Consider the following 13,515-nt stretch of genomic DNA (forward strand, 5'->3'; position numbering starts at 1 on the left):
GCATAGGCAAATTGAACCACCACTAGAACCCAAAGTTGACTTAAGAAATCAAGATTATCAGAATTTTAACAAGTTCAGGGTTGGCAACTTTTTTTTTTTTTAATGAATTCTACTGTGTGTGTGTGTTTACTTACACCATTACTGTAAGTATAAAGATCTTGTTCAGTAAATTTGTTTTTTCCCACAAGTAAAACTTGATTTAAAAAACAAACTGATGCACACTTCTTTTAAATTGAAGAGTCCCCCCCCCCACGCCAAAATATTTATCTTCCCACACAGTGAGTTACTTAAGAAAGTAATTAGAACCAAAACAATTTCAATAATTCCCTTAGCCTTTGCCTACTGCTGTGCATAATACTCCACTAAGGAAGACCCTAGAAGAGTATTTTCACTTTCTTTTGTTCAACACTACAACAATAAAAGCAACAAAATAACTCTGCTTCTTTGCATCTTAAAAATCTGAGAGGAGGATTCCAATCGATTCACAGGAAAAAAAGAAAAAAGATTAAGTGTATAATATCAACACCAGAATTCATTTAAATGAATGAATACCAGAATTCATCTAAAACTTTAGAAGAGAACTTTTCAGTTTTGGAAAATATCCCATCGCTTTAAAAAAATTATGTAGAATCATATTTTAAAATATGCAAAGAAAAGGAGATTAAGAATACTGTATTTACTTTTGGACTAAATGAGTCTGTCCTTAAACTTCTCCTACTCCACCTTCTCAGGCTCAGTAACCACTTTGTAAAAAAAAAAAGGGACCCAGGCTTTAGTGACACATACATTTGCATATTACCCCCTTACTCTAGCTCTGCTCTCCTTGCAGAACTTAGCCTTAACGAGTCTTTCCTCTACTTCCTTTTGTATCTTTTTGAAGTGTACACTTCTCAGAAGATACAATACATGGGAGCCAGTCAGGCAAGGAGGTTTTGTAGCTAACAGGGGATCTGGAAGAAAAAGTAAGAGCTATTACCCTGCACTATCTCAATGCTCAGCACATCCTCTGCCACCAATCAGAAGTACTCTTCCTACTAGGACGCTGAAAGATGAAGCTCTGTGGTCCAGTGAGAACCTCCCAGCAACTGCACGAGTTCTGCATGTCTGGCATGTTTCCTAGTGGCTCTTATTGTGACATAGTGCTCGCCCTTCACACTTCTCTCCAACCTCTTTTGAGTGAACAGCTTAAAGTGGACGATGTGGGGTTCTGGAGTCCCTCTGTTAAGCTTAGTACCGACAACTCCTCACTAGAGAAGTTTGCTGCCAGTCCTTCAGGAGACAGCCGGAATACGAACTCCTCTCGAGACCATCACTCAATCCCGCCACTTACTCCGCGCCACCAGTCACATGGTTCCCTGCTTCCATCGGAGACACCCACATCCCCATTCACCTTCAGCTTCCTAAGCCAAAAGATGTGAGAGGGTCACTCGGGGTTAGGGCCCTTCTCTTTTCTAGATAAATAAATAAATAAATAAATAATAAAAGAAGGTCCTGTTGACACAGTTTGCTTCAAATGAGGAGACGTTCTGGTAACCTCCAGCATTATGGAGTGAGGTGCTGGGAGTCCAGAGCATCGTCGAAGTGTCAACCTAAACCATGGATCCCAGCTTCCTCAAGATTCCAGCGTTTTTTCTACCTCTAATTCTCACCCCACACCCACAAGACAGATCCATTAATATATTATAAACCAAACTGAATCGCGACACCTCCAAAATCTCACGGTAACCTCAATCCTCCAAATGTCCAAATGCCCTCTTGGGGGTGGGGGGGGGGGCGAGAGAGAGAGAGAGAGAGAGAGAGAGGGAAACAAGCTATTACCAGAGTTTTGTTCCCGTTCTTGCTGAGAGGGCCCCGGAAAACTCCCTTGATGTTGCGAAAGTGTCCGTTGCTGAGATGCGTGGAGCTGATGACAATGTAGTAACACTCCATGGGGCAGCCGCCGCCTCCTCCACCGCAGCCGCCGCTTCCATGCACCTCGCGCCCGCAGCCGCAGCGCGCCGGAGCCCGGGCAGGGTGGGCTGGGGACCCGGCGCGAGGGCGCACCGCCGCCTCTCTCGCCCGCCGCGGGGAGACAGACCCACTACAGCCCTGTGCCGAGCGCGCCCAGGCGCCTCCGCCTCCGCATGCTCTCGGCGCTCCCCCTCTCCGGCTCTTTCTCTGCTAATTCGCCTCGGGGCGACGCGCCCCGCGGGAGGATCGCGGGCTGGGAGGGGCCGGCCGGGCGGCGGGACCGAGCGGGGGAGCCGGAGTCAGTGCCGGCGCGGCGGCCGAGCGGAGCCGGGCAGCGGGAGCCGCCCGAGCGGCAGCGGCGGCGGCGGCGGCGGCAGCATCCCCCGCGCGCGGCGCCCGCACTCGGAGTTGCTGCTGCTGGCAGGCATGAGTGTTATTATAGTGAGCGGCGTTGCCGGTCCATTGCACTGAGCCAATGGCAGGGAGCCACTGGGCTGATACTGAGAGCTGTCAGAGGAGTACATCTGTCACCCGCTGCCTCCCCCCCGCCCTCCCCCCGCCGCCGCCGCCGCCGCCGCCGCCGCCGGGACCCACGGCCGCGCGGGTCCGGGCGCGAGTGGGAGCGCCCAGCGAGCGGGACGCCCCCCGCGCGGCGCCGCGGCCGCCGAGGGCCAGGGACGCGACGGCCACCGCGGGCGGGCGGCAGAGCGACCCGCGACTGACAAGTGGGAGACTCCTCTAAGGTGGGGGCGGAGGGGAAAATGAAGAGACGGAGATTTCTTGCCTGCCAGTGGGGAGTGGGGGGAGGGGGGAGGGGGGATAAATAAATTAATAATTCAATACCAAAGCCAACCGCTTCCAACTGCAGCGGATCCAGGCAGGTGCCAGCAGCTGCTTCTCTCTCTCTCTCTCTCTCTCTCTCTCTCTCTCTCTCTCTCGATAGTTGCGACCCATTGGGTTTGGCTTATTTGATTTTATTTGTTTTTAATGTATTTTTAGGGTAGAGGCTGGATCCTGTTCAGAATCTTAGAGAAAGAAAATGTTCCCCACCCACCCCCACCACCCCCACCACTCCCACCACTCGTTTGTAGAGATCACAAGTGTTTGTGTTGGTAGTTTGGGAGGTGGGTGCTGGCCGCGGTGGTGGGGGGGGCGGGGTAGTTGTGGCGATGTGAGTGGAAGTGGGTAGAAGGTAAAAACAGGGACTCTTGGTTAATGTGTTCCTGGACCTGGCGTCCCCCCTCACCCATCTCCCCCGAGAAGCTCGGTTCTTCCTAATTTGCCAAAGCTGAACGGAAAGGGATGCTTTGCCGCAAAGAAGCTGCTGCCACGAGCCCTGCTTTGCATTTCTCTATAGTTCTTTTCCCACCCACCACAGAGTGCTAGCGAACAAAAAGCGTTTGCCCTAGAAGCGACCTGAATGGAAAATCTCCTGCAAAGGAACTAATGGGTTCGTTATGGAAAGTAGGGGATGGGGGTCTGCTGCGTTCCCTGAGGACGGACCATCAGGCTGGTTTTTAAGGGGCCAAGGCAGCCATCCGCCTGGATGTGCCCTCCCACCCTGCCTCTCACCCAGTTGATTCTCTCTTTGTGTAAGTTTAACTCCTCTGAGGTGGTAGGGTGAGAGCATCCCATCAGGTATATATACGACTCATTAGTCCGCACTTAAAAAAGATCGATAGCAGGCGGTGGGATGCTGGGAGATGGTGCCTTCAATGGATTTGCTGAAGGCTTTATTTTCCTCTAGCCTTGAATGGCTTAATTGGTTAAAGCAGATTCCAGACATTCTGATGCTCCTATGTCAGCGCAAACTGCACTTTGATACAACCTGTGTTTATCTTGTTTATTTGAAGGTCAAGATTTCAAGGCATTCCATTCTGGGTATCCCACAGATAGCATTTTATAGAGCAATGATTCTGCAAACTACAATATGGTCCTTAAATGAATCTGCCAGTTTGATATCACTCTTTGAAAGAGGAAGAGAAGGGAGAGAAAAAGAGTGTTTATAATGAGAGAGGCAATAATCATGTGAGTAAATTATAACTTACAGGGATAGAAGAGGGGAGTGCTAGATTTATCTAAGGGAATTTCCCCATGTGCCATGCTTCAGTTCAAACAAAGAAGGAAAAAAAAAGTTGATGTGGATTGATCATAGCTCATTATGAAGTGTCACAGTTATTTAGAGGTATTGGCTAAATTTCTCAGATATCCACTTGGGGGAGTCTGGAAGTCTTGGGAGAAAAAGAGAGCAAGAATTTCCAAAACTTATATACTCAATGGAACAGATCACCTAATAATTTGTTAGAATTCAGTGTGAACATAATTGTATTAGGAAAAAAATAAGTGATATCCACTAAATATTGTGTGGAAATTAAACTCATTTTGCCACCTTATCATTACAGCTATTTTTCATTTATATTTTGAGGATGCAGGCATTCTCTGTACATATCATTTTGGGAACAATTAATGACCTGTATGATTTTTATTACATGTTCTGAAGTTTTCAAAACTTTCAGTTATTAGACAAGAGATAAAAATCTTCTTTATTACTGAACCATAGTAAGGCATCTCCTTAGGAAATGGAAGATGCTTTCTATGTGAAAGAATCAGATAATATAGTTTTCTTGTGTGTGCAAGTCATAGTAATCTAAGCTAGGTTTCTGAAATATTTCCCTCGAAAAATACTTCTAAAAAAATGGTCAGATCTTTATCTACATCATGAAGCTGAATTTCCAGTTCAGGAAACAGGAACATATATAGGAATTGTCCCATGTAACATAATATCATTTATATGGAAAGTCACATTGTATTTCTAGTAGCTGTTTATATAGCATATATATCATAAATATCATATATAAGTGAATATCTTATGATACATACATATCATTGTAATAAATAAAGTATCTTAATAATCTCTGAAGGGTCACTTCACTTTCAGAAATGTCTACTTTTGCCACTTACATGCTTGATGGTATGATGGGGTGGCTTTAGACTGTGACATGTAAAACTATTTGTAAATGGTAATAAATGCACCACAGATTTGCTGCTATACATGATGTTGACAGTTATGAAAGAATATACATTTTTTTCATAAAATTTTTCCTTAATGTTTCTCTCTATATGTGGTAATCTATCTCAAAATTACCTAATAGTGTGATCAGCAAGATTCTGTACCTACACCTTGAATTTAAATAGATATATTTCAGAAGAGAGTGCAGTTGCCTTTTGTTTACCCTTATCTCAATTGAGTAGCCACATCTATAATGATCATTCAAATAAAATGACTAATCACACTGTATGATAATTGCTATGCCATTACCAATGGGCTCTGTAACCTGTGGACTCCTTTATCATAATAACCTTAATGTTCGAGACAGCAAACCACCACCATGTGCAGTCTGGCTTCTAACTATAACAAACAACCATTAAACATAGTGGAGTTTTTATATCAAACATGAAAGAACCTTTTCATTTGAATTTTGCTAAAAATGAAGAGAGAAGATAAATAGAGAATCAGGACTTCCCCATCATCTCAGATGGTAATAAATTGAAATCAGTAGACAGCGATAAATTATACCTTTCTATCTTGCTGTTCCCATATCTTTCCTCTGTAATGGTGTAAAGAAAAAAGTTCATAAGAAAGCATCTTTAAATTCTTTATTATGTTATAATCTCTGATACCCATGGCCTAGTCTCATTATTTAAAGTAATTCTGATTTCTGTTATTAGTAATTATTTTGACATAGATTATTTCTATGGAACAATGCTACCCAAATTTTTAAAACTTAAATATTTCTTCTCAGTCACTCAGAATTTAGGAGACCTGAATATCGGAGACCTGGAGACCTAGGCTAAATATCTAACTGCTATTATAAATATGCAGAGTCAATATTTTGTAATCAGAAAATATTTTCATTTGAAAATATCTTATGGGATAACTATATATCACTTGAGTTTAATTGGAAACTTTTAAATTGAAAAAATTCAATTAACAATTTAAGTATGAAAGTTTTAGATAATGATATTAGTCTAAAAAAATTGCAGTTCACTTTTGCAACCATGCTTCAATTTTTCTCTTTCTACAACTGTGATTTTAAATCAAGATCCCCTAAGCTCCATGCTTGTACTAATTTACCTCATTCTCTGTTCCTCATCTTGCTTTCCTTAACCAAATTTGGATAGCAATTTTCTGCTCAGCAACTAGGTATTGTTCCTGACCACCTCCTGTCTCACACAAGATTTCAGGACAATGTTGCTGATTTGAAATGCAAAACCAAGGTCTTGCCTCATTTCCCAAACCACTGTCTAGACCCCTGCATCCAGAATCCCTGCCCCAATTCGCTCTGCCCAGCTCTTCCAGAGGAAAGTAAATCTTTTTTTTAAGTTTGCTTAACTGCTATTTGAGACCATATGTTACTACCTCCACATGCTTAGACTGCCTACCTCCTGTCATTACAATCTCTGGATGCTTTTACTCTGTCTGAATAACTTCCTATCACTAAAGTGAATGATCCACAAATTAGATTCACTTTTCGGTCCCCACTTCAGCCTTACCTGAGCTTCTATGAACAAAGTTCCTGTTCTTATGTCACCTTGAAAAAAAGAAAAGAGTATATTTCAGTGTTTTTCAAAGGTGTGTGTGATATATACTTAGTGGCTACAGGGTATATTATTGGGATTCAAAACTTTCCTTTTCATTCCTATAATAATCTTAACATAATAAGCATATTCTTGATCATTAGTGAAATCATATAATAATAATTTGTCATGAAGTTTTGTCACTGTATATCTTTTGTTTGCATTCATTTTTGTGATCACATTGGTGTCAGGTGTTACTGCTTTTATTGTTTTGGACTAATGAGGAAAAATCTAAAAACTTAACACATAATTGTTTTGCTTATTTTTAGATAAGACCAAATGATATCATGACATCTGCATGAATGAAGGTGTGGCATAGTTAAACTGGAGAAAAGTGACGAAGGAATTATATCACCATAGAGCACCCATATTCACCATAATCATCAGGCATGCTTAGATCAGTATTGACACACAAATACTCATAAAAACATTCATGTGTTCAGACTGGATTTGGTTTCAGCAGAGCAAAATCATCTGTTGTATTAAATTAAGATTGTAAATTTGGATATTTTGTCATATTTTTATTTGATTTCTATTTTTTTATTTTGTATTTACACAAAAGCTATAAGCATATGGGATTTTATAATTAGTCTGATGTTAACATATTTGAGTAAAATTATGCCACAAGTGAACTTAATCTGTGCTAGGAAATCTTTAAAAATGATCTATATGTTATTCACGTATGAGAAACACTGGCATATCCTAGTCATAGGATATGTACTGAATAAATACTATTGAACTTACCTGCAGCTGATACTATTACTGTATGACTTGAAAGGAGATGGTGACTTTTTTAGGTAATTATTAATTAATTATTACCTAAAAGTAGGTCTATCTCCCACATTCCTGTTTCTGTATTTCAATTCTGCTGGGTTTAAATATGGGGCCTCTTAAAAACAAATACTGTATTCTCTGAAATCTAATACTCCATCAATTACAAGATGTATATTTTTTTATCTCCACTACAAATGCAAACACACTGTCAATTAACTGCAAGAAGCCACTGATTATACGACATCTGAATTATGGAGATGTTAAAAACAAAAAGACATCCTGGAATCAATGAACTATGAAGCCTATATCTGCATAGACACTACTACAATTAAAAACTTACTAGAAATCACTTTAAATATGTCCAGCTACAACAACAATGGAATAGTGAATTAACAATGGCTTAACTTCAGTTACTTCACTTCCTAGATATTATCTTGTTTTCAAGCTCTAATTTCTCTGATCTCTGGCAATTTCCCGAAAGTTGATATTGGTCAGGCCTGGTAGAATAGAACATCAATTTAGCTTTCTCTTTGATACTGATAGATGTGGACATGTGTCTTGAGTGGCTGAAGGAAATGTAGAAATTGTGGAAATGTGGGAATTAGTGAATATGCAAAACGGATCACAGAGAAATTTCACAATTTTGCTTAGTTTCAACCCTAAGAGAAAGGTTAAATAATTGATATTATGCAGTGTTTTCACATGCCTTAAAAGAACGGTAGATCACATATTGAACAATGTAATATATGTATCTGATACTGATAATGTTTTTTTATCTTTTTTATCCCCTTAATTTTCAATTCTAATATTAACATTTGGGATAGCAGCCAGAACAATGCTAATTTAAGAGCCAAAGCTACATTTCTAATATGTTGCCAAAGAAATTAATGTAATTGGATGCTATATAACTAACTTACCAAAAGGATAACATTAAAATATATTATTATTAGTCAAGATAAAGATGAACAGTTATTACATTCCTTCATTTCACAGTCTTTTTGGAAAGCAAGCTGGCCACATCTATTAACATTAAAATTGCATATAACTTTTGACCTAGCCATTGTATTCCTGGGACTCTCTAAATAGAATAAAAGGATATTCACAAGAACACTTAATGCAATATTGTTTAATTGTTCATAGTTAGAAAAAACTGGAAACAAAGGAAATTATCATCAATAAATGAATAGTGACATAAGTTATTATATATGTCACAGACTTTGCATCTATTAAAATAATACATAAGTTATTATACATATCACAGACTTTGCATCTATTAAATAATCTATTAAAATAAAATCTATACTTTTATTTGGTAGGATTATATAGTTATTTTATTGTATAAGAAATGTAGCATACAAACAAAAGAAGAATATAAAATAGGATTTAGTTTGGTATATTGAAAAAAACTAAGAACATGTGTATATATTTGCCAAAGAAAAGGCAGGCATGAATATAGGTAAGGCTATGTGTAGTTTGATAATATATTTTAACGGTAGGTATGAAGGAGAAGAAAGAACTAGAAGAGAAGGAAAAAGCTAGGGAGGTGAAGAAAAAAGATAAAACTGACATGCATATACATACAGGCACATATATGGGTAAAAGTCTAGAAAAAAAAAAAAAGAAAGAAGGAAGAGAAGGATGGAGGAGGATGCAAATGGCACCAAAACTAATATATGTGAAGAATAATAAAAGAGAGGTGAAAGGAAGGAAAATATTGGGAAGATACTAAAATGAAAGCAATTTGTCTATAATGGCCAGTAGAGATGGGGATGAGGTAATGAATCAGGGAAATGGTTTCGAACTAGAATTGATAAGATTTACCGATAGATTTGGGTGTGGGTGATGAAAAGACTAACACAGCATAACAGAATTTGACTGTAGTTACTTGTGCAGTATACTGAGATGGGAAAGTCTAGAGAGATTGTGAAAAATGCTAAAATTTAGATTAATTTTTAATAAGCTTGAGATGCATTTTAGATGTATAAGCAGAGAGAGTAGACATGGCCAAGTATAAAGTCAGAATCAGAATCTCATTTGGGAGTCAGGGGCAAATCAGTGCCATTTACAGCATGAGGTTGTAAGAGATCACATGAGAGTACAGACAAAAGGCTCTAGGACAGATCAGATTTGGTTCTGGGAAAAGCAGCTCTAAAAGAAGACAGAAAATGAGCTGCTAAACAGTGCTTAAAACCAAAAGAATATGATGACTTGGAAGCCCACCACCACCATCCCCTAGCAGAAAAGGGTCAAAGTTAAGGAGAGATTGATCAACTGTGAAAAATGCTATTGATAGCTCAAGTAAGATAAGATCAGAGGAATGATCTCAAGTTGTCCATCTTGAAGGTTATTGGTAACGTGGACAAAGCAGTCTCTGGGATATACCAAAAGGACAGTATAGGATTTACAAAAATTAAATTCTGCAATAGAGTTAAGAAACTAGGTATATATGCTATTCATATAAGATAAATTTTGTGGAAATATTGCTCTACATAGAATAGATGTGTCCAAAGTCAAGAACAGAGTGGAATGTCAAAACTCAGTAGTGTCCCCCAACACAATCTGCATATGCTTGAACTCCCGCTCTTCTCTGGCACACATTCTGCTAATGAAAGGAAGGGATTGAGGAGATTTTCACTAATGTCTCAAATTTATGTATGGTCTTTTTGAATTAGAATCAAGTTAATATAATTTCAATATATATACATTTTGTTAACTGATCAAATTGGCTTATAAATAAACATTTTGCAGAGCTAATGAGGTAATGGTGAAATGGACACTTTATAATATTCACATGGAAATATTTAGCAGTATAATGTTTATTAAAATTAACTTGAGAATATGTATCACAAACCTCATCCCCCATTCACATCCACAAAGCTTAAACTTGTCTTCCAGATGATTCAGTTCTATACAAAATTGATTGTTCTGATGGTGGAACCCTGAGCCAAGTAACTCCAAGTGTCTCATACTAAGTATCATTAAGGGCCAATAATATTTTGTGTGCCTGGACTGTAAGAAGCTCAGGAAGTATCAATGGACCTTATTATCACAATGTACCCTTCTTCTATATAGATCAAGAGTGTAGAATGTTCCTAAAAACATATTCTTAAGGTCTACTTGCTTTCTGACACATCAGAACCTTTATAATAGAATTATTCACTTAAGTTAGTATGAACTGGATTTTTAAACATGTTAGTGAGGATTCTGAATTCTAGTTATAAATCTCAAGGAGGAAATCAGATACTTGTTTTTCTATTACATATGATAAGCACCATAACCAACACAAAATGTGAATAATGGAAAATGGTTAAATAATGCAGGAAAACTGAAAATTATGGTATTGCAAATAATACAATAATATTTTTAAATGTTTATTTATTTATTTTGAGAGAGAAAGAGAGAATGAGTGGAGAAGAGGCAGAGAAAGAGAAGGAGAGACAGAATCCTAAGCAGGCTCCATGCTGAGTGTGGATAATCCCAAGCAGGTTCCATGCTAAGTGTCCCAATAATATTTTAATATCATGAAAAAAATGATCATGAAGATACTATTATAAAAACTGCAGGTATAAAATTGCATCTGAAAGAACAAATATTGTTAAAATGTCTATATTACCCAAAGTAACCTAAAGATTTATAGCAGGGGCACCTGGGTGGCTCAGTCAGTTGAGCATCTGACTCTTGATTTCAGGTCTGGTCATGATCCCAGGGTTGTGGGATCCAGCCGCGTATAGGGCTTCTCACTGAGCGTGGAGCCTGCTTAAGATTCTCTCTCTCTCTCTAAAAAATCAATAAAATTTTTTAAAAAGATTTATTGCAATTCTCATCAAAATACCAACAGCATTTTTCACAGAACTAGAAAAAAATTAATTTATATGGAACCACAAAATATCCAAATAGCCAAAGGAATTTTGAAAAATAAAAGCAAAACTGGAGTTATCACAATTGCAGATTTCAAGTTATATTACAAAGTAATAATCAAAACAGTATGGTACTGGTACGAGAATAGACACATATAGATCAACAGAATAAAATAGAAAACCTGAAAATAAACCCATAATTATATGCTTAATTAATCTTTGACTAAGCAAGAAAGAATATCCGATAGGAAAAAGATAGTCCTTTTGACAGATAGTGTTGGGCAATTGGACAGCTGCATGCAAAAGAATGAAACTATCACTTCCTTTCACCATACACAAAAATAAATTCAAAATAGATTGAAAAGCTAAATATGAGACTTAAAACTATAAAGATCCTAGTAGACGGTACAGGCAGTAATTTCTCTGACATCGGCCATAGCAACATTTTTTTTTTAGATATGTCTCCTAAAGCAAGGGAATTAAAAGAAAAAATAAACTACTGGGATTATGCCAAAATAAAAAGCTACTGTACAGGAAAGGAAACAATAAAAAACTAAAAGACAAAAAACTACAGGATGGGAGAGGATATTTGCAAATGACATATCTGATAAAGGATTAATATCCAAAATATATAAAGAACCTAAACAACTCAGCACCCAAAAAGAAAAAAAAAATAAATGGGCAGAAGAAATGAACAGACATTTCTCCAAAGAAGACACATAGATGGCCAACAGACACATGAAAAGATGCTCCACATCACTCATCATCAAATACAAATCAAAACCACAACAATGAGAGATCACCTCACACTTGTCAGAATGGCTAAAATCAAAAAAACAGGAAACAGCAAGTGTTGGTGAGGATGTGGAGAAAAAGGAACACTCCTGCACTGTAGGTGGAAATGCAAACTGTTGCAACTGCTGTGGAAAACCCTATGGAGTTTCCTCAAAAAGTTAAACATAGAACTACCCTACAATCCAGTAAATCACACTACTGGATATTTGCCCAAAATTACAAAAACACTATGTTTATAGAAGCATTATTTAAAATAGCCAAATTATGGAAGCAGCCCAAGTGTCCATGGATAGATAAATGGATAAAGAAGATATGGTATATATACACCAAGAAATACTGTCCAGCCATAAAAACTAATGAAATCTTGCCATTTGCAATAATATGGATGGAGCTAGAGAGTATAATGTTAAGGGAAATAAGTCAGAGAAACAAATACCATATAATTTCACTCATTCATGGAATTTAAGAAGCAAACAAAAAACTGAGCAAAGGAAAAGAGGGAGAGAGAGAGAGAAACAGATTCTTAATTATAGAGAACAAACTGATGATTACCAGAGGAGAGGCAGGTGGGGGCATGGGTAAAATAGGCAATTGGGTTTAAGGAGTGCACTTGTCATGATGAACACTGGGTGATGTATGGAATTGTTGAGTCAATATACTGTACATCTGAAACTAACATAACACTGGAATTTAAAATAAAATAAAGAAATAACACTGGTGTTATTTCATATCTCCTAAAAATAGGAATAAAATAAAATTGCATCTATATATACAAAAGAACACCTCTAGTCATACTCACAAGACACTAAAAAATGACTTTATGATATTATAACAATGATTAATATGTAAATCTCTCAGTAGTAAAATATTGTTCTTTAGATATTTTGCATATATTCATATTTTAAGTGATTATTTTCCTTTACATGAAGAAAAAATACATTTTACTAATTACTAAAGTCTAAGAAAATAAATTATTTTTTTGATCTAGAAAAAAAGAGAAATTATTAAAATATAACTAACAGTAGAGGAGGAATAAAAGGCATCTTACAAGCACACACGTTTTAGAAAAGAATGGGAATAATTTAATTTTCCTATAAAAAGGAAAGCCTTTCAGATTATAAAATCTAATATGCCTAAATCTAGGGGCACCTGGGTAGCCAGTCTGTTAACATCTGGCTTTGGCTCAGGTCACGATCTCACGGTTTGTGAGTTCGAACCTGACATCGGGCTTTATGCTGACAGCTCAGAGCCTGGAGCCTGCTTCAGATCCCGTGTCTCCCTCTCTCCCTGCCCCTCCCTCACTCATGCTTTGTCTCTCTCTCTCTCTCTCTCTCTCTCAAAAATAAAATAAAAAATAAAAAATAAATATTAAAAAAAAAACTTTAATATGCCTAAATCTAAAGTCATAAAGTTGAGTGTAAAAATTTAGGAAGAAAATTGAGTAATTAAGGGCAAACAGCAAGAAGAAAATCATAGTATATTTACATTTCTACCCTGTGAA

At 37.8% G+C, this 13,515-nt stretch overlaps 1 protein-coding gene across 1 annotated transcript in view; it reads right to left on the reverse strand.

Moving 5' to 3' along the window:
* Positions 1-1,929, reverse strand: part of ZNF804A (zinc finger protein 804A) — a 288,674-nt gene extending 286,745 nt beyond the window's left edge. The window contains exon 1 of the mRNA XM_047082622.1: positions 1,819-1,929. Coding sequence (XP_046938578.1) covers positions 1,819-1,929 — 111 coding nt within the window. The remainder of the gene's footprint in view (positions 1-1,818) is intronic.
* Positions 1,930-13,515: the final 11,586 nt, after the last annotated feature.

Source organism: Lynx rufus, unplaced genomic scaffold (genome assembly GCF_022079265.1).
Source record: "Lynx rufus isolate CCGP_SWC_20201006 ecotype Redwood Valley unplaced genomic scaffold, mLynRuf1.p SCAF_2, whole genome shotgun sequence".
Lineage (NCBI taxonomy): Eukaryota > Metazoa > Chordata > Mammalia > Carnivora > Felidae > Lynx > Lynx rufus.